Below are 22,181 nucleotides of genomic sequence, written 5' to 3'. Positions count from 1 at the left end.
AGTTGATTCTAAAATGTATATAGAAATGCAAAGGACATTAGATATATAATTTTTTCTATATGAAGAAAAAGGAAATAAGAGTTGGGGGAGTCATCTGACTTAAACAATTACTTTAAAATTTCAATAATCAAGACAAGGAAATATTGGCATAGGGATAGACAATAGATCAATGGAGCAGAAGGGATAATCTTGAAACAGACTCACATATATATGTGGTCAACTGATTTTTGACAGACACATCAAGGGAAAGGTAAATTCTTTTCAATAACAAGTGGATATAGGGAAAAAGTGAACCTCAACCCCTGCCTTATAAACCACAGAAAAATTAATTCAAAATCCTCAAAGACTTAAATGCAAAATTAAAACTACAATGATTCTAGAAGAAAGGACAGGAAAAAAAAACATCTTTTTGACCTCTGCATAAGCAAAGATTTCTTACAGAGGATAAAAAAGTATATATTAATTATATGAGGGCTTCCCTGGCAGCTCAGCTGGTAAAGAATCTGCCTGCAATGCAGAAGACCCTGGTTCAATTTCTGGATTGGGAAGATCCCCTGGAGAAAGGATAGGCTACCCACTCCAGTATTCTTGGGCTTCCCTGGTGGCTCAGACAGTAAAAAATCCACCTGCAATTCAGGAGACCTGGGTTTGATCCCTGGGTTGGGAAAACCCTATGGAGGAGGACATAGCAATCCACTCCAGTATTCTTGCCTGGAGAAGTCCCATGGACAGAAGAGCCTGGTGGGCTACAGTCATGGGGTTGCATAGAGTCCGACTTGACTGAGTGACTAAGCACACAATTATATAAGAAAAAAACTGGACGTTGTCAAAATTTAAAACTCACACTCATCAAAAGACACAATTAAGAATTTGAGTGGGGAAGTGACAGGCGTGGAGAAAATGTTTGTAATACATATATATGACAAAAGACTTATATCCAGGGAATTCCCTGGTGGACCAGTGGTTAGGCCTCTCACTGCTGAGGGCCTGGGTTCAATCCTTGGTCAGGAAACTAAGATCCCACAAGCTGGCAGTATGGACAAAAAAAAAAAAACTTATTATTGAGAATATATATAAAGAACTTCTATAAATCAGTAACAAAAAGACAAATAATGCACCTTCAACTGAGCAAATATATTTCGAACAGGTACATAACATAGAAGTTCATAAATGGACAATGAGCATATGAAAATGAGCTCAACATCACTAGAACAATACAAATTTAAACCAAAATGAAACAGTATTTTGCACTCACTACACTGGTTAAAATAAAAAAGACTGATAACACCAAATGCTGTAGAAGACATAAAGCAACTAAAACTCTCACACGTTGCAAATAAGAGTATAAAATGGAAAATAGTTTGGCAGTTTCTTGTTAAATTAAACATACATCTATCTACAATCAGCATTCTACTCCTGGATATTAACTGAAGAAATGTAGATGCATACACAAAAAGACATGTGTAAGAATGTTTATAATGGCATGATTTATAGTATCTAATAAGTGAAAACAACCCAAATGTTCATCAACAGGATACTGGAAAAATAAATTGTGATATATTCATGCATTGATCTACTATACTGCAACATAGGGGAATGGACTAGTTACAAATTCAGTGAATGTGTATGAATAAAAAAATATATTAAATGAAAATACTAGTAACAAGTATGTAGTATACGATTCTATTTTTGTGAAGCTCAAGAACAGGCAAAGCCTAAATATGGCAGAAGAAATGACAACAATGGAGCATTGGAAGGAGGAACTTTGGGGGGGGGTGGGAATGTTCTATATCTTATTTTCATTGGTTGTCACCCAGATGTACACCTTTTCCAAAACTCATTGAATTGTACCCTTAACTCACTTCACTGCATATAAAATTTACTTCAGGAATGATTGAATGAATGGTAACACCATGAGAAAATAACTTCACAATCCAGAAGACGAGATTCTTCAGGACAACTGGTCTGGTCTCCTCAAAAATCATTAACTAAAAGATAAAAGGCTTATGCTAGATTCTAAAAGACTTAAGAGATGTGACAACCAGATGCAATGTATGATGTTAGACAGGATGCTGCTTTGGGCAAAATCATCCATTAAAGACACTCCAAGGACACTTGGGGGAAATTTGAATATGATCTTGGTTTTAGATGATATAAAAGTGTATTAAGACAAAGTGTATTAACAGACTTGGAGATTGTTGATGGGGAAAAAAGTTACAAGGCAGTATGTACTTTCAGATCTCTTTTCTGTTTCACAAAAAGGCAAATATATATTATACATATTATATTATGTATGTTATATATGATTTATAACTATGCATATATATTATATATGTATATAAAGAGATTCAGTGGGGAATATACATTTATCAATTAACATAAGCGGCTCAGGCAGAGTTGCTTACATTTTCCTAGTTTTCTGTTTTTTTTTAACTTTCCATCGTGAACAAATCCTGCTTCCACAACAATATACATTGCTTGAAAATATTAGACTCTGAAATTCACTGTTTTCTAAGATAAGGTAAAAGATGGATGGATAGAGCCAGGGAAAGAAACCTTAGACTGTTATCTACCGAGTCTCCTGTTGAACATTTTCCATGTGTATCTTGCTTCATTCTCACAACAAACTTATCTTCCCTGTTTTTACAGAACTAATGATGATATAGTAAAAGTTGCTCAGTCATGTCTGACTCTTTGCAATCCCATGGACTGTAGCCTGCCAGGCTCCCCTGTCCATGAAATTCTCCAGGCCAGAATACTGGAGTAGGTTGTCTATCCCTTCTCCAGGGGATCTTCTCAACCCAGGAATTGAACTGGGGTCTCCTGGATTGCAGGCAGATTCTTTACCAGCTGAGCTACCAGGGAAGCCTGAGATAGGTGAGCATTTTAAAATAATATTATCTGATCTTTCTACCTTGCTTACATATTTAGTAAGTTTTCTTACCCAACATTTATGAAGCATTTACTATGAACCATGCGTTCTGTTACATGGTTTATAAGAATCACCTCATTCCTACCTCAAACAATCCATGTAAGGATGATACTACTATCATGCTCATTTTAAAGATAAGAAAACAGAGACACAGAAATCAAATAAGTCTCCCAAGTTCCTGAGAGCTAAGATGTAGCAGAACCCAGTTCAGGCCACCTGATTTTTCACACTTCTACTAACTATACCATGTCTCTAAATTCCCATATCTCTAAATTCAACATATTCCCAAAGTGAGAGGGGAGAATGAGTGATAGCCACAGCAGAGGGAACAATGACATCAGAGGCCTGTCATGCAGTTTTCCACAGTGACATTTTGCTTACCTGTCGAGGGCTGTGCTGGTGGGCATACTCCTTCCAAACCCTCGGACTCCCATCTGACGGAAATATGGAATGCAAGAGAGGTTGGCGGCAATGATGGCCAAGGAGTCGGAAGGGCTCACAAAGAAGCCATTTTGGCCTAGGATCATGTAACGGTCCTGTGGGAAAGAATGTGTGAAAATGTTCAGGCAAAGGCATCTGCTGCTAGCAGTCCATTCCCATCATCATCACAAGGCACTTACTGCCACCCTCACATTTAAACAATGTAAAACCACTTGAAAGAGGGCAAAGAGGGCGTGGGAAACTAAAATCCCTGAATATTGCAGGGCCCAGGATCTTGACACCACTAGGAAAATATCCAACCTGTCGAAATGTGGATGACTTCCTCAGGCTTTAGTAGCCTCTACATTCTTCATTCACATTTCCCCCAAACGTAATGGAGAACAGAGATTATTACTAAAATAGCTGGTTTCTTAACATGGTGATCTCAACAAGATCAGCTATAAATAAAGATGTACTGCATGAATTTTTTAAAAGAAATAACAACTTTATAACATATTGCTACTTGGAAAAAGAAAAGTAATGGCCATTTACGTGCAATACTAGGCCATTAAATAGAAGGGCAGATGCAGAGCCAGTTAAGGTTCGTATGCCCCATATGTGTCAGCCCCAGAGGTATTCAATAATTCTCTGGTTTCCAGTGTTTGGCTCATTATACATCAAAAGGATCAGCAGGCAGAAAGCTTTCCTCCTTACCCCATCAGCATCAAATGCAGCTCCAAATCCATATTCCCCTCCTTTCATAGCTTCCAGAAGGGTGGTTGCATATGTCAGGTTTGGGTCAGGATGCTGCCCTCCAAAATCTTCCAGGGGAACACAGTTGATTGCAGAATTGGCTGGGGCCCCCAGCTCATCACACAGAACTTTTCTCACATAGGGTCCCATAACTTAAAAAAGATACACAGCAATGTGAGATCTTTGCAGAACTCCTCCCCCAAGGGTGTTTTGTTCTTCTTAGAAGAAGGCTACTTCATAGCACAAGAAAAAAGAAGATAAATTCTACAAGTTTTTTCAAGCACAGAAAAATGGTTATTTCAATTACTACTCATTGAGCATCTATGTGCCAGTGACTATGTTAGGCATATAGAAGTTGTATTCAATAATCCAGCTGCATGAAATTTTTCTCCAAAACTTTCCGAAAATACTGCCAAAAAGAAATCAACTACCTAATAATAATTCATGGGCTGTTACTTTTTATATTAAAATCATTAGTTAAATATATGCAAAAGCACTTAAAGGCTCTAGCGATGTTTTGTCTCTACAGATGTTTTAACTTTGCCAAGTGTATAATTAAACATTGCCAACCACTGAAGCATATACAACTAAGTACATTTTACAAAATAAATGCTAAGGAGTTGTGTTTTCCAGTTCAACACACATTCATGGAGTGCCTAACCCAGAACTCTTATGTGAAGAACAGAGGGTATCCAGGAACACAAAGTGCTCTCAGTCTGGGCTCTCAGCCTGGCAGTGGGATGAGTCACATCTGCAGGTGAGTGACTGGACTTGTACAACTAGTTCAATTCAATGTGTAATGTATTTATTAAATAAAGAAATCCAACAGCTTAAAAGAGAAATGACTATAGGCAAGGCTTCAAAATGGAGCAGCCTTTCTGGGAGAACATGGGAGAATGTAAATTTGACAGAAGTAAGGATGCTATCCAAATGCAAAGAACACTGTGAGCAAGGGAAGGGACCTGAGGTAGAACACACAGCACATTTGGGGACAAGCATGTAATCCTGTTGGCTGAAATACATAAAAGTTCCACTTTCCGTTTATTTTCAACTAATAGAATACAAACCACAAACAGTGAACACACTTTGATTTGCCTGCCCAGCACCCATTTTCCTTTCCTCTGATAGCAGTATTTTGGGTCTTCTTTAGAGAACCAATCCTTTTCCCATCTCAGTTCATGTAATCTGAGTGTGGCTGAATCCTACTTCCCCCAAAACTAGGGAGGTGACCTAGGTCTGCCAATCCTCCATCCCTCAACCAGAGTGACTGATTCAGAGATGAACACATGGTACAAGCTAGGCAGTGAGGCTTAAATCCAGAAACAATTTTCAAACTCTTTGGAAAGAGAAACTCTCTTCCCTCTAGGTCAGATAATGCTAAGGCAAGAAACAGAAAGAGCCCTTTCTGCGGAATATAACCAGCCCAAAGTTATATTTCTGTGGAATATAACCAGCCTTAAGTTGAACGGTTCTATGAAGACTTACAACACCTTCTAGAACTAACACCCAAAAAAGATGTCCTTTTCATTATAGGGGACTGGAATGCAAAAGCAGGAAGTCAAGAAACACCTGGAGTAACAGGCAAATTTGGCCTTGGAATACAGAATGAAGCAAGGCAAAGGCTAATAGAGTTTTGCCAAGAGAATGCACGGGTCATAGCAAACACCCTCTTCCAACAACACCAGAGAAGACTCTACACATAGACATCACCAGATGGTCAACACTGAAATCAGATTGATTATATTCTTTGCAGCCAAAGATGGAGAAGCTCTATACAGTCAGCAAAAACAAGACCAGGAGGTAACTATGGCTCAGATCATGAGTTCCTTATTGCCAAATTCAGACTTAAATTGAAGAAAGTAGGGAAAACCACTAGACCATTCAGGTATGACCTAAATCAAATCCCTTATGACTATACAGTGGAAGTGAGAAATAGATTTAAGGGACTAGATCTGATACAGAGTGCCGGATGAACTATGGACAGAAGTTCGTGACACTACAGGAGACAGGAATCAAGACCATCTGCAAGAAAAAGAAATGCAAAAAAGCAAAATGTCTGTCTGAGGAGGCCTTACAAATAGCTGAGAAAAGAAAAGAAGCGAAAAGCAAAGGAGAAAAGGAAAGATATACCCATTTGAATGCAGAGTTCCAAAGAATAGCAAGGAGAGATAAGAAAGCCTTCCTCAGTGATCAATGCAAAGAAACAGAGGAAAACAATAGAATAGGAAAGACTAGAGATCTCTTCAAGAAAATTAGACATACCAAGGGAATACTTGATGCAAAGATGGGCTCAATAAAGTACAGAAATGGTATGGACCTAACAGAAGCAGAAGAAATTAAGAAGAGGTGGCAAGAATACACAGAAGAACTGTACAAAAAAGATCTTCATGACCCAAATAATCACTATGGTGTGATCACTCACACTCACCTAGAGCCAGACATCCTGGAATGTGAAGTCAAGTGGGCCTTAGAAAACATCACTACGAACAAAGCTAGTGGAGGTGATGGAATTCCAGTTGAGCTATTTCAAATCCTAAAAGATGATGCTGTGAAAGTGCTGCACTCAATATGCCAGCAAATTTGGAAAACTCAGCAGTGGCCACAGGACTGGAAAAGGTCAGTTTTCATTCTAAGCCCAAAGAAAGGCAATGCCAAAGAATGCTCAAACTACCGCACAATTGCCCTCATCTCACATGCTAGTAAAGTCATGCTCAAAATTCTCCAAGCCAGGCTTCAGCAATACGTGAACCATGAACTTCCAGATATTCAAGCTGGTTTTAGAAAAGGCAGAGGAACCAGAGATCAAATGGCCAACATCCGCTGGATCATTGAAAAAGCAAGAGAGTTCCAGAAAAACATCTATTTCTGCTTTGTTGATTATGCCAAAGCCTTTGACTGTGTGGATCAAAATAAACTGTGGAAAATTTTGAAGGAGATATGAATACCAGACCACCTGACCTGCCTCTTGAGAAACCTGTATGCAGGTCAGGAAGCAACAATTAGAACTGGACATGGAACAACAGACTGGTTCCAAATAGGAAAAGGAGTACATCAAGGCTGTATATTGTCACCCTGCTTATTTAATTTATATGCAGAGTACATCATGAGAAATGCTGGGCTGGAAGAAGCACAAGCTGGAATCAAGATTGCCGGGAGAAATATCAATAACCTCAGATATGCAGATGACACCACCCTTACGGCAGAAAGTGAAGAGGAGCTAAAGAGTCTCTTGATGACAGTGAAAGAGGAAAGTGAAAATCTTGGCTTAAAGCTCAACATTCAGAAAACGAAGATCATGGCATCCGGTCCTATCACTTCATGGCAACTAGATGGGGAAACAGTGCAAACAGTGGCTGACTTTATTTTGGGGGGCTCCAAAATCACTGCAGATGGCAATTGCAGTCATGAAATTAAAAGACTCTTACTCCTTGGATGGAAAGTTATGACCAATCTAGACAGCATATTCAAAAGCAGAGACATCACTTTGTCAACAAAGGTCCGTCTAGTCAAGGCTATGGTTTTTCCAGTAGTCATGGACGGAACTGAGAGTTGGACTATAAAGAAAGCTGAGCGCCGAAGAATTGATGCTTTTGAACTGTGGTGTTGGAGAAGACTCTTGAGAGTCCCTTGGACTGCAAGGAGATCCAACCAGTCCATCCTAAAGGAGATCAGTCCTGGGTGTTCATTGGAAGGACTGATGTTGAAGCTGAAACTCCAATACTTTGGCTACCTGATGTGAAGAGCTGACTCATTTGAAAAAACCCTGATGCTGGCAAAGATTGAGGGCAGGAGGAGAAGGGGACGATAGAGGATGAGATGGTTGGATGGCATCACCGACTCAATAGACATGGGTTTGGGTAGACTCTGGCAGTTGGTGATGGATAGGGAGGCCTGGCATGCTGCAGTTCATGGGGTCCCATATAGTCGGACACGACTGAGCGACTGAACTGAACTGAACTGAACTGAATAGGAAAGAACAAAACAGCCCAGGAAGAAAACCTTAGAGTAAAGCCCTTGGAAGATAAGTTCCACACGTCGGCTCAGAGCTCCCAGCAAAATTTTTAGCACCTCACTCTTAAAAACAGGAGGAGAAGGGCACGACAGAAGATGAGACAGTTGGATGACATCACCAACTAGATGGACATGAGTTTGAGCAGGCTCTGGGAGATGGTGATGGACAGGGAAGTCTGGCATGCTGCAGTCATGGGGTTGCAAAGAGTTGGACATGACTGAGTGACTAAACTGAATTCACTCTTTAATATGAGACCAAACAAACAGAGTAAAGAACAACATGGGAGAAAGAGAAACTACACAGGGAGAAGACATCCTTTAAAGTATGTATCAGTCATATCCTAATAGAGATCAACAAGATGTGGCAGACTGGCTATAAAACTGAAAAGACTGAGAATACCAAGTATTGGTGAGGGCATAGAGAAACTGGAGACTTCATACTCTGCTGTTAGTGCAAATGGTAGTCACTCTGGAAAATAGTTTGGCAATTACTTATTAAGTTCAATATACACATTATATGACCCAGCAATCTCACTCCTAGGTATTTATCTAAAACAAGGAAATCATATATTCCTATAAAGATTTTTTCACAAATGTCTGTAGCAGTTTATAGTAGTGAAAACCTAGAAATAACCCTAATTGTATCAAATGGTGAATGGATAAACAGAATGTAGTACATCTATATAAAGGAATACTACTCATTAGTAATAAGAAATAACCACTGATACATACAACACCATGAATGCATCTCTAAAACCTTATGCTGAGTGAAAAAAGCCTGAAGAAAATGGCTACATATTGTATGTTTCCATTCATATGGCTTTCTGGAAAAGGTAAAACTATGGGGCAAAAAGCAGATGAGTGATTGCCAGGGACTAGGGGAAAGAGGAGAGGTTAAACTTCAAGGGATGGAAAAGAATTTGTGGAAACAAGGGAAATATTCTATACCTTGACTGTCTGAGTGGTTACATTACTGTACATGTTTGTCCAACTTCATCAAACTATATACCAATAAAGTATCAGTTTTACTGCAAATAAATTTTATACCTCAATACATCTGACTTATTTTAAAAAGATATGGTACTCATGAAACATGAATAGGAAGTTATTTTTAAAAAGAGTTATTTGGAAAACAAAAAAAAAATGTTTTGGGAAATTAAAAATATGACAGTGGAACTGAAAAACAACGGAAGGACTTGGAGCTAAAGTGAGGAAATCTGCCAGAAAGTAGCACAAAACAAAGAGGAGAAAAATGGGTGTTGGGGGAAAGAACAGGATAATTAAAAGATCTGTCCAGTAGAGTCAATATCTAAACAATAGCCATTATGGAGAAAGGAAAGAGAAAATAATGGAGGAATCATCCAAGAAGTAATGCAAGAAAATTTCCCAGAATGAAAGGACATAAGTTTCTAGATTCAGAGGATCCTCCAAGTGCCTGGCACAATAGGGAAATATAGTCCCACACTAAGACTCATCGTTGTGAAAAGAAGGAACACTGAACACATACCAAAGGCCCCAAAAGCCTCTAGAAAAGAAAAAAGGGAAGATTTCAAAACATGAATTAAAAATCAGATTTTTCGAGTTTGGTAGGAATGGCTATAAGACAATGGAGCAATTCTCTCAAACTGTTGAAGGAAAATAATATCCAACCTGGATATCTATATTCAGATAAATACCAATTCAGAATGAGCATAGAAAACAGGCATTTTCAGACATGCAATGACTCAAAACATTTACCTCCCAAGAGCTCTCTCTCACAGAGTAACTGGAGAATGTGCTCCTCCAAAATGTAGGAGTAAATCAGGAAAGCAAAAGGCAAAGGATCCAGAAATAGAAGAGTCAACATAAGAAAGGCATAAAGGGAATTACAGGATGATGCTAAGTGGAGATTTCAGGACAACAGCAGCTCACAGAACTACCAGTGCAGATAGAGATTCCAGGTCTCCAGGACAGTGAAGTGAGAGAAGATTTGACACTAGAAGTGTATGAGGGTTAACAGTGGTAAACACACTTCACAAAAACTGAATAATGAGAAAACAAGATGACTACTAATTCCAAAGAAGTTAAAAAGTTGTGCTGAAAGGAAAATATAATTACAGTATTTTGCATGGCTCAACCACGTTATGATAATCTAGACATTGCATACTGATCTTACCAAAATGATGATAGAACTTGTTTAAGGAAGTGTGCTTGGATTTAGTGAGTGGAGACAGTGAAAAAGAACTACAGATTCATCTTCCATGGTATGAAGTGAGTAACACCTCAAACTGAAAAATCAACAAGGAGCAGTATATTCATAGTATTTAGCAATAGAGAGATAAATACCATCCCCCTCCCCAAAACAAAAGACTGACCCTGGAAAGTAGAAAATTGGGGGAAGGAGTTGTGAAGGATTTTTTTCATAGCAAGCTATGAACTATCTGACTTTTTAAACTATGTACTGTGATCAAAATTTTTTTTTAATTTACAATCTTGCTATTTCCACTCCACACTCTAACAGGCATAGCCTGAAAATCCTATGCTCAAGCTTTTTTTTTCAGTTGCATCAAAAAAGACAGATCAGAGCCCTAAAGCCTTCCAGAGTATCCCACATATCTATCTGAACGTATACATGTCATGTGAATATCTATGAATCCAACCTTCCTTGTAATCCCAGAAACCCAACACACACTGAGGTCTCCTTTACCATTTCTTGTTCACCACTTGATAGAAGACCACATGCTTACCTCCATGCATGGCATCAACTCGGATCTTCAGTTGGCCGGGCCCGGTCAGCAAACTCTTGATGGCGTTAAAGTCAAAAATGGTCCGAAGGAGGTTGAGATAGATATCCACTGGGTCCACTATCTCCACTATGGATAGGAAAGCCAGAGGAGACACCAATGACTATCCATGAGGGATTCTTGGAAGCATAAAAAAGCATGAAATTCTGATCACAATCCCATCATAACCCCACACATTTTCATGGGAAGCAAAGTGCCCATTTGCAGAGAAAATCACAAAGCACAATCAAGATGCTACAAACTTCGCAGATGATTAAATGGTATAAAAAATATCAAGTTGCAAATTCTTTGCAAGTGCAAAATCAACCACAAGAAGAAAGTAATTAAGATAAAACTATGCCTATTGTCCCCACTCTTCTCATTCCATCACCTCCCTCCCACAAACTGCAAACACCTCGATGCTAAGAGGCATCTTGGCAAAACCCGTTGCCTCTCCTGTGGGGACTGGCCAAAAAATAACTCAGCTGGCCTGAAACAATTCAAGAAGTAACCTCAGCAGTGACCCCTACTTTCTAAATGCCATGGTACCAAGCAGATTCAGGTTCTGAACTGGTGATAAAGGATATTTTTCTGAGTTTGTGTAAAGTTTCCCATGTGCCCAGTCTATTACCAGGTTCAGGGTGAGTGCCAGATATTTAGAAATCTTCATTAAACATACATGCTCTCTTGCACCACCCAATGACCAGACAACCAAATCAAGTCTTTTCCATTTATTTCACAGATTCATAAAACCCAGAATACATCATACTTTTCAAACTTGGTGATCAGTACGTAATTAGTAACCAGAAAATATTTTTCCCAGAAATAATAAATATTTTATTTCAGGCACTAAAATTTGTCCATGAGCTCTGCTTTTGAAATTTGTAGTTAAATTTTGAAACTTATGTATGCTGTTTTTCAAATTTTTCAAACACATACTACTTTGGAACCTTGAAACATTTAAACCTGCACTAAAGATATTACCAATCCACCTTTAATAATTTTTAGTAAATCTAGGTGTAATATTTAGTGGGTGAGATTTTATATGTAACATGAAAATATCCCTTCATCTGGTCAAATACACACTAAAAATACTTTCATTGCACTTAAATCAAGTTCAAATATAATAACTTTTTCAAGAACACAGATAGTTTTTAATCATCTTTAATAGGAGGAGGATATTAATCTATGCTCAGTTGTGTCTGACTCTGCAACCCTATAAACTATAGCCCACCAGGCTCCTCTGTCCATGGGATTCTCCAGGCAAAAATACTGGAGTGGGTTGCCATTTCCTTCTCCAGAGGATCTTCCTGACTCAGGGATCAAACCTGCATGTCCTGCGTCTCCTGTATTGCAGGTGGATTCTTTACCACTGAGCCACCAGGGAAGCCCATACTAATCTATAAAATAAATTAATTAAAAGTTTATACAAAATACATCTAAAAATTATTAACATAGTGTACATTACATATATTTTATCACAATAAAAAATTAATCTATAAAATGAAAGGTTATGGCTTGTGAATATGTTTGAAATTTTACTATCTCTACAACATAGCATAATATTTTTGGCAATTTCATTCTGGGTCTAACTTTTAAACTACTTGCCTAAATACATTTGGTATTTATAGCAGGTAAATAGCATTAATACCAAACAAAAATGTAAAAAAACAAGGAAGCAAGTAGATTTCCATGAAAACTGAAAGCTCACATGACATAGTTCTTGCTCTTCATCCTTTAAGATGAAATGCCAAAGACTAAATTGTTTCCAATTAACTCAAGCCTTGCTCAACATTTAAATAGCAAGAATACAGCACATAAATTATCCCAATCGTTTTCCAATTCTTGAGACCAGGGAATGTCTCCCTCTACCTCATGGTGTCTGCAGCCCTGTAGAAAACTCACCAAGCGAGCAATGTAGCTGGAACAGCGGTCCTGAATCTGAGCCACCAAAGATCTGGGTCTCTTGGACAACTAACACAACTGTGAAGACTCAATCAACCAACAAAATTTCTTCCTGACAATATAATAATACCTGCTTTTTCTGTCATCTTATTTTCCAGTACATCCACACATATGTAATCAAGTATACTTAAATCACTTAGTTAAATAAAATATCCCTTGCTTTTAGCTGTCAAGCCATTGTGTGTATGAATACTCCCAACTAGATTAATAAAATCAGGAATCATTGCATCCTGTAAGTATCACATGGCTTTCAATTAACTTCTGCTCACTAGCTAAGCAAGCAATTGACTCCAAATCTTCCAAGAAAACTGGAAGAGTTGGCCCAACACTGTGTCTCCAAATAGTATATTTCAAGCTCCTCTCTGTCCCTAAAATACCATGTGGCCATGAACTAGGTATTTCACCTTTTGAACTAAATAAATTACTTGTAAAATAAGGATACCATCTTAATACAAACTGGATTTAAGCTGATAGAGGCACTGAAGGAGTTAAAAAAAAAAGTTTGTTTTATTGCTACTTGTATGCCTTCTAGGAGAAAGCAACAGGATAAAATAGAGGGTGAATAATAATATGCATTTACTTGGTATTAATGTTATTACATGGTTCAATACTAATCTACAAATTGAAAGGTTAAATCTGAGGACTTAGAAATTTTATTCACTCTACCATACAGGATAATACTTTTGGCAACTTCATCCTGGTTTTCAATTTTTGAACCATTTTCCTAAATCCATTTGGTACTTAGTGAATTCCTTTGTAAAATCTTCTATCATGGAGCATGGTATAGAGCAGGTGGTCAACCGTGAATTGAATCAAGATAAACTACATGATCCTAGCTTGGAAAAGAAACACCTATCTTCCATGGGAAATTTCAATAACTCCATTACCTTGTTGGGTCTCTTTTTAATTATCTAAAGTATTTCAGCATCTTCACCTTAATTGCTTAGAAAAGTAAAGACATGTGTTGGCAATTCACAGTCTATTCTTGGAACACTGTAAAAGAGTCAGCCGTGAAATGTTCCCTATGTCAAAAATGATAGAATTTGGAAAGCAGTTGTTGAAAGTTGCCAGTTCCAAATATCTTGGCTGCTCTTATTTCCCTCCGCACCACACTCAGTTTATATCTATTTATCAAGTGCCACTCCTAAAATTGATAATTCCATCACTTTTGTATGTGCTCTCCTCTGAAGAAAAAATGTCACCTCCATCCACAGAGTTCTAATTTTCTTCAAAATACAATTTCCCAATTACCTCTAAATGGTTTGAATTTGTTCTCCAGGTCAAATTCTTGTCTTCCTAGTCGAGACAGGTCAATTCGCAAATCAGGGCATATAGTGTATTCCTCGATTGTTTTGCTGATTTGGTAGATTTTGTCTGAGACGACATCTGGAGCAGGACCTAAAATTGGAAAATAATACGCCACCAAAAATAAATTTGCATACAAAATAAATCAGAGAAATGTTAGCTCTTCCTCCACCAAGCAGGAGCAAGATTCTTTGTGTTCTAGACAACAGTCAACAGTTCACAGTTCAAATGGCTTCAGTATTTCTTATCCATCCACTCTGGAGGAAACGGGGCCAGCCTCACCTGTTCATGCAGGCCAATAACCCACATGTTGCTTTGTTTTAATCCACTTCTAAGCAATGAGACGTCTTCCCTAAAAATAGTTGCACACCTGCCAGGGAGACCCGGTTATGTCATCAGCTTTATTCAGGATATGAGACACAAACAGGATATGCATTTGACAGAAGTGAGGGACTCCAGGGTTAAACTGCAGCCTCCCAAGTGCACCCAGAGAAAGTATGGCTTCTACTCCCAGGTCTGCTGCCTATTTGGTGTATAAGTTGACCAGGGTACGTTAGTTTTCCCAACTCATACTCTCTAGTGACTCCCAAGTTTTCAAAGTGAAGTTTAAAATATCTGACGCACATCTTCACAAGGTCAAGTTGACAATTAAGGTGAAGTGATAGGCTTTAAATGAATTGAACATAAAATCAATAGCTGTCCTCCTTTTTCTTTTTAATTTTTATATCTTACTGCAAGCTACTTTGGATTTTTTGCAGTAAGTTTGGGAATCAAGTAAATAAGTAGATTGAAGATCTAAAATATAAATGATTGACAGATAGATAGCTTTGTGTATTGATCTCACTCACTAGTTACAATTTTCCATTGAACTGCAATTGTTTCTTCATTTCTCTTCTATCCCAGCCCTTAGAACTATGCTATTCAATTCAATAGCCTCTAGCCACATGTGGCTCTTGAACACTTGAAATATGACTAGTTATACTGACATGTGCTATAATTATAAAATACACACCAAATTTTGAATAGTATAAAACCAGAATAGATTATATTCATAATTTTATAGTAACATGTTGAAGTGATAATATTTTGGATATATCAAGTGAAATAAAATATTTTATTCATTTCATCTGCTTCTTTTTACTATTTTATGTGGCTACTAGAAAATTTTTAATTACATGTATGGCTTACAATATATTTCTATTAGACAGTGCTGCCTTAGAATATAGCACGGTAGTTGCTGTTTTAGTCACTAAGTTATGTCCAACTCTTCATGACCCCATGGATTGTAGCCCTCCAGGCTCCTCTGCCCATGGGATTTTTCAGGCAAGAATACTGGAGTGTGTTGCCATTTCCTTCTCAAAGGGATCTTCCTGACCCAGAGATCAAACGTGAGTCTCCTGCATTGGCAGGAGAATTCTTTACCACTGAGCCACCAGGGAAGCCCATTTCACTGTTATCACCTCCCAAAAAGGTTCCTTGAACATATAAAAAGGAATAATTACCAAACTCATCAAGCTGCATACATTAAATATGTACAGGTTTTTAATATATCAATTACACCTCAATGAAGTGGGGAGAGAGGGGAAAGGAATAGCAATAGCACCATTTCACTGGATGGAAAAAAGCCTAATATATTTTAATACCCCCATGTTCTTCTACAAGAAAAGTGAAGTCCACAAAGAAATAAACATAGTCCTTCTCAACTTCACTCCTTACATTTTTCATTCTTTTGCAAAACTTAAAAAATTAAATAGAGTTACTTATCTTTGCATTTTTTTTAAGCTTTCCAGATGACATATGAATATCCCTCAGGTACTGCGTTATGTTCTTGGGATACTTCCATCACATTTTAAAAGTCTCTGTCTGAGTTTGTTACGCCAAAGCACACGGATTTCCAAAAGTAAAAAAGTTGTAACCAGCTAGATGCTGCTCAGTCAGCCATGCTGATAACCTCTGAGGTCATCAAAATCCTTTGTATTTCTTTGAGTGAGTGAGTGAAGTAGCTCAGTCACGTCTGACTCTTTGCGACCCCGTGGATGGTAACCTACCAGGCTCCTCCATCCATGGGATTCTCCAGCAAGAATACTGGAGTGGGTTGCCATTCCCTTCTCCATTGTCATCTCTTTACATCCTCCCAGTTCTTAACATCTTCCGCTCTAATGACTTCTTCTTCATTTAAGTCAGTTCCTAGTACAGTCATGCCAGAAACTGTCTCTTGAAATTCTTATTTCAAAAATATCAAATTTGAGTATCTTCATTCCACAAATTCCTAATCTTCTATCTACCCTACTTCTACTCCATACTCCTGCTGAACCTGCTCTCCATTCCTATACAGAAGTCCATCATCACTTGATTACTCCCAGACTATTGGTCCATTCTCATTTCACTGGTTTATTATCCCAGAAGGACCCTCTGGTCTAGCATTTGAGCCTTTCTGTTCGTTGTTAGAATAATAAGACAAGCCAACATTTGTTGAAATTTACACATAACACATTTCATGCCTTATGTGGAATTTAGCACACACAAAAAGTATATGAAGTGAGAACTATTAATATCTTCATTTTCCAAATAAGGAAACTGAACTTGGAAGAGATGACTTTAAGCAAGGTCATATCACTGGTATAACAGAGGGTGGGTTTGAATCCTAAGAGTCTAATGTCAACTCAGACATTCTTAACAACTACCAGCTCTCCTGCTGCTCTGCCGTGCCCACACTGTCATTCCCCACCGCCATCATCTGCTCCACTGCTGCCATTACCAGACTCCCACGTGCTGCTGAAGGCAGTCGTGAAACAATCCAAACTGGTTACCCCAAAAAATGAGGCTGCTTAAGTTTACCTTGATCCCCACAATTCCTCACGTATCCTCAACAAATTCCCCAGAGGACCTTTTAGAAAACATCTCTATTTATCCCAAGTCCCTTAGCTATCCTTGCTCCATTATCTTCAGTACAGTTCAGTTGCTCAGTTATGTCCGACTCTTTGCAACCCCGTGGACTGCAGCACACCAGGCCTCCCTGTCCATCACCAACTCCAGAGCTTGCTCAAACTCATGTCCATTGAGTCAGTGATGCCATCCAACCATCTTATTCTCTGTCATCCCCTTCTCTTCCTGCCTTCAATCTTTCCCAGCATTAGGGTGTTTTCCAAGGAGTCAGTTCTTTGCATCAGGTGGCCAAAGTATTGGAATTTCAGCTTCAGCATCAGTTCTTCCAATGAATATTCAGGACTGATTTCCTTTTCCTTAGGACTGACAAATTTGACAGGCAACATTTCCTCCTTTTCCTTTACAAGAGGGATAAGCAACTCTTTCCCAAAGTTTGCATTCTATACCCCTCTAGATGCTTCTTTCCCCCAGCTCTGCCTTTTCACTCAGAAGTTCTGCCCACTTCTTGGAATCTAGGTTCCAAATGAGCTCCACAACTCATGACTTCTGTGATACTGGTCAAGTTTTTTAAGCCACTTTTATTCCTCAGTGACTTCATCAGGCTGTTATGAGGATTAAATGAGAACATGTATGTAAAGTTCCGAGTATGTAGCTTGGTACACTCTAAGTATTTAAAAAAGTATTTTTATTATTGATTCCTTTTGTCCTGTAGCATCTTCTCCCCTATTTACAAACATGCTCAGAAAAGTCCTGTTCCATAAATAATTTAAAAGCAACATAGCTTTAGATGTGTCCTATTTCTCTGGATGTACCTACCAATTCTGTAGACATTTTGCCTTTTAACTTATTCCATGAGATGTATCTGTATGACACTCAATGGAAGAGATGACTGTGTGCAACTTGCAACTTCGGATGAAAGATGTCATGATAAAACTCACTCTAAGCAGGAAGAAGCCAACTGAATCTCTCCATGCTAGCAGGAATGTTAGTCTCATTAATGACACCAAGACATGTAAACATGAAGAAATAAATGTAAAAGGAAAGACTTTCAACATAGTTAAAGGCTAAATGATAAATTCAACCCCCTTCACCTATTCAGGATATGACTGAGCAAGTCTCATAACCTCCTGAAATTCAGTCTAAAAAATGGTTATTTAAATAGTATCTTTTCCTTTTATACCTCACAAATTATCACAGAGATGACTGAGATTCTCTTATAAGATATTCAGTCAGATATTAATTCAAATATTTAAATACATTATTTAGTTTAGCAACTTTTATATTACTTATATATTACATTTCATTGCCATATTCTGAGTACATGAAATGTCCTATATTATAAGTATATAGAATACCTGCACTTTGCATATTTTTTCCTGAAATATTCAGTAGCTTCTGCAAGACTAAATGTTGGCCCAAGGTGTGCTTTTTGGTGAAGCAGGGTTTCTTGAATCATACCTTCAAAAATAAGGCTCTTCATAAAAGGTTGTTTTTTTTTTTTAAACACTTGACTTGAGTAACATTCTTTCTTTGAATAATATCCAAAATGGCTGCAAGGAGGGGGCAATCATGTACTTCCCTTTCAAGATGTGCTACTGTGCCTGGGCCAGGAATGCTTCCTAAGGGCAACAGTTGTTGGTTAAAATTCAGCTCCCACCCACATATACATGAAGACTTAGTGTTCTAGATTAAAAGAGATTTAAGAGACTTAAAAACCAAATGCAACGCATGGTTCTGGGACAAAACTTGGCTTTAACAAAGCAGATGTAAACAACATTTGGGGGACACTCAGAAAATTTTAAATATAGATGAGATTTTAGATGACATTAGAGAATTACTGATTTTTGTTAGGTATGATCATATAGTTATACAGAAATACATCTTTATTTTAAAGAGATGTAGTCAGAAATATTTAAGCCTTCATGCTGTAATTTACCTTAAAAGTCTTTAGGGGAAAAAAGCAAATGGAAAAACAGTAAGGAATATATGGTATCCATTTATTATTATCCTTCCTACCCTACATTTTATACATGTTCAAAAATGTTTTAATTCACCCTTATACACATATCCCACCCCACTAGGACTTCTAAACTGTCCATGCTCATTCACTACAGTTGTGTCCGATTCTTGTGATCCCATGAACTGTAGCTGCCAGGCTCCTCTGTCCATGGGATTCTCCAGGCAAGAATACTAGAGTGGGTTGCTATGCCCTCCTTCAGGGGATCTTCCGACCCAGGGATCAAACCAGCGTCTCCTCAGTCTCCTGCACTGCAGACAGATTCTTTACCACTGGCCCACCAGGGAAGCCCTTCTAAACTATAAATTTCTATAAATACAAGAAAAAGTGAAATAATTCTAAGCAGGTTAGTAAGAGAAAGTCAACACTATAGGAAAGGGAGAAGGTGGGACTTATGCTAAGAAGTCCTCTGTCTGCCAATGTGACCTTGAGCAAACAGCCTCTCAGGGCTTTGATCTGTCTATTTGTAAAATGATGGGAATCATCTAAATGACTTTGAGGGTCTGCTTCAACTTTAAAATCCAGGGTCCTTCCATGTCAGATAAGCATCAGTATTCAACCATTTCACTGTGCTGAGGAGTGCAGGGGACCAAGAGACTAAATGGGTATAAGACCCCATTGTGCCCCTTCCTTGTCACATCACCTGAGGCAACGTGATGCTTAATTTTACATGTCAGCTTGCTTGTGTCACAGAGAGCCCAGATGTTCAGTTAAATGTTACTCTGAGTATGTCTGTGAGGGGTTTCTGGATGAGATTAACAGTAGACTGAGTGAAGCAGACTGCCCTCCCCAGCATGGCTGGGCCTCACCTACCCCACCAAAGGCATGGGCAAAACAAAAAGCCTGAGGAAGGGAGAGTTCCCTTTCCACCTGACACACTGGTGCCGCCCGGCTTTCAGACACGGACTCAGACTGGAACTCACACCATCAGCTCTGCTGCTTCTCAGGCCTGCAGACTCAGATCAGACCTATATCATCCACTCTCCTGGAAAGATCTTGGCACTTCATAGCCTCCATAATCACATAAGCCAATTCATTAAAATAAATCTCTTTCTAGATCTTCCTGGACTTACAAGTTACATTCTGACTAACCCATTGTAAACTGAAAATATCATAAGTCAAAAATGCATTTAATACACCTAACATCGTGGCTTAGCCTAAGCTATCATAAGAATGCTGAGAACACCTTGGTAGTCTACAGTTGTACAAAATCATCTATCCTGAAGCCTGTTTTATAGGAAAGTGCTGAATATCTCATTTAATTTATCAAATACTGTACTGAAAGAGAACAACAGAATGGGTGCAAAGTGAAAGTGAAGCTCACTCAGTCGTGTCTGACTCTTTGTCACTCCATGGACTGTATAGAATTCTCCAGGCCAGAATACTGGAGTGGGTAGCCTTTCCCTTCTCCAGAGGATCTTCCCAACCCAGGGATCAAACCCAGGTCTCCCACACTGCAGGCAGATACTTTACCAGCTGAGCCACAAGGGAAGCCCAAGAATACTAGAGTGGGTAGCCTGTCCCTTCTCCAGCAGATCTTCCCGACCCAGGAATCAAACAAGGGTCTCCTGCATTGCAGGCAGATTCTTTACCAACTGAGCTGAATGGGTACAGAGCAGTTGTAAATGTACTGGTTGTTTACCCTTGTGATTGGGTAGGAGCTGCACTTGCTGCCCAGCATCACAAGAGAGAATTATACAGCATTGTTAGCCGAGGAAAAGATCAAAATTTGAAATTCCAGTGAAACAAGGTTTCTACTGAATGCATATTGCTTTTATACTATAAAGTATAAAGTCAAAAAAATCTTTAAATCAAACCACCATTAAGTTGGAGACAATCTATATGTCCTACTGGTTCTGCTTCTCTGGAAAACCCTGACTACTACAGGCATCTCACTAGACTTTTCTGAGCCATTCCCTCTCTGCCTTGCTTGTATGACATCATGGGGTCATTGTAAGACCATGATATAAGAGGAAAGAAACCATGACAATTAAGGCATATTCTGAACTACATACCTCCATTGGCAACATTAAACTTCACTCCAAACTCTCCTCCTGGTCCTCCAGGGCAGTGGCTGGCTGTCAGGATGATTCCACCAGCTGCCTTGATCTTTCTGATAATGCAGGACACAGCTGGCGTCGACAAGATGCCATTCTGTCCAATGATCAGTCGACCAATCTAGATTAGCCAGAAAAAAAAAAAAAAAATCAATCTGGTTACATGGGATTGAAGTACATTTCTATGAGAAAGTGTCCCAGGCTCTGTTAGTACATACTGGTCACTTGGCAAAAAGAACTGAGTGGGCTTCAGGTGCGAAGAGATGTGTCGGGGCACGGGGAGGCACCTCTCTGGCCCAATATCTCCAAGACCATATGGGACACCCATGTCTCGTAGTCACTTATTAACCTGTAAGGGAGATATGCCTCATTGCTTTTCAGCAGTTTAAAACACCTGATTCTGATGACCAAAGGGTTAGCTTGACTCATATAAGAAGTTCTTAGTTTGTTATTGGCTCATAAACTGCACCTGTACATTCTGGAAATTACAAGAAAGAAAAACAGAGCACTTCTCTGCTTCACCTTCCTTCCCTGCCTCAGCACAAGCTCACACAGGAGGGACCTGACTTGCTACAGCCTTGTTGTCAGCAAGTGTATTTTAACTGCACTCGGAAGCCCCAGTTTCCTGAGGGCAGAAGTCCTATTCTGGCCACTAAGTGATACCATGTGCTGGGGACACTGGGGAAATCCAGCCATGCTAGGCAGTGATCTGGAGGTCATCCATCTGTGTGGCCAGACTCTATAGCCATGAAATTGAGTTTTAAAAAAGAAAGAAAGCAGCATAGCCCTGTAGAGCATTACTCTGAGTGCTTTGTTTTCAAATAGGACCCAGTGTCATCCAATGCAGTGGTTCTCAAATGTTGCTACCAATTAGAATCATTAATGAGAACCGGAAGATTCTTACTACTAAGAGTGCCTCAGGATCAGGCATGGCAGGGGAGGAGCCTGAGCTCCACAGGCATTTCCAACATCCAGTCAAGTTTGGTGATCAAACCCTCTCCTTACTCAAAAAACCAGTGGCATGGGCATCACTTGGGAGAAATGCCAAACCTCAAGGCCCACCCCACACTTAG

The 22,181-nt window shown here is 38.9% G+C and overlaps 1 protein-coding gene across 1 annotated transcript in view; it reads right to left on the bottom strand.

Moving 5' to 3' along the window:
• The window catches only part of PGM5 (phosphoglucomutase 5), a 213,353-nt gene that overhangs the window by 170,121 nt on the left and 21,051 nt on the right, over positions 1 to 22,181 (bottom strand). Inside the window, exons 2-6 of the mRNA XM_027549415.1 lie at positions 21,067 to 21,229; positions 14,095 to 14,241; positions 10,843 to 10,968; positions 4,067 to 4,257; positions 3,314 to 3,468 (exon numbers count right to left, since the gene is read on the bottom strand). Of these exons, the coding sequence (XP_027405216.1) occupies positions 3,314 to 3,468; positions 4,067 to 4,257; positions 10,843 to 10,968; positions 14,095 to 14,241; positions 21,067 to 21,229 (782 nt within the window). The remainder of the gene's footprint in view (positions 1 to 3,313; positions 3,469 to 4,066; positions 4,258 to 10,842; positions 10,969 to 14,094; positions 14,242 to 21,066; positions 21,230 to 22,181) is intronic.

Source organism: Bos indicus x Bos taurus, chromosome 8 (assembly GCF_003369695.1).
Source record: "Bos indicus x Bos taurus breed Angus x Brahman F1 hybrid chromosome 8, Bos_hybrid_MaternalHap_v2.0, whole genome shotgun sequence".
NCBI lineage: Eukaryota > Metazoa > Chordata > Mammalia > Artiodactyla > Bovidae > Bos > Bos indicus x Bos taurus.
This window is presented reverse-complemented; position numbering and strand designations above follow the sequence as displayed.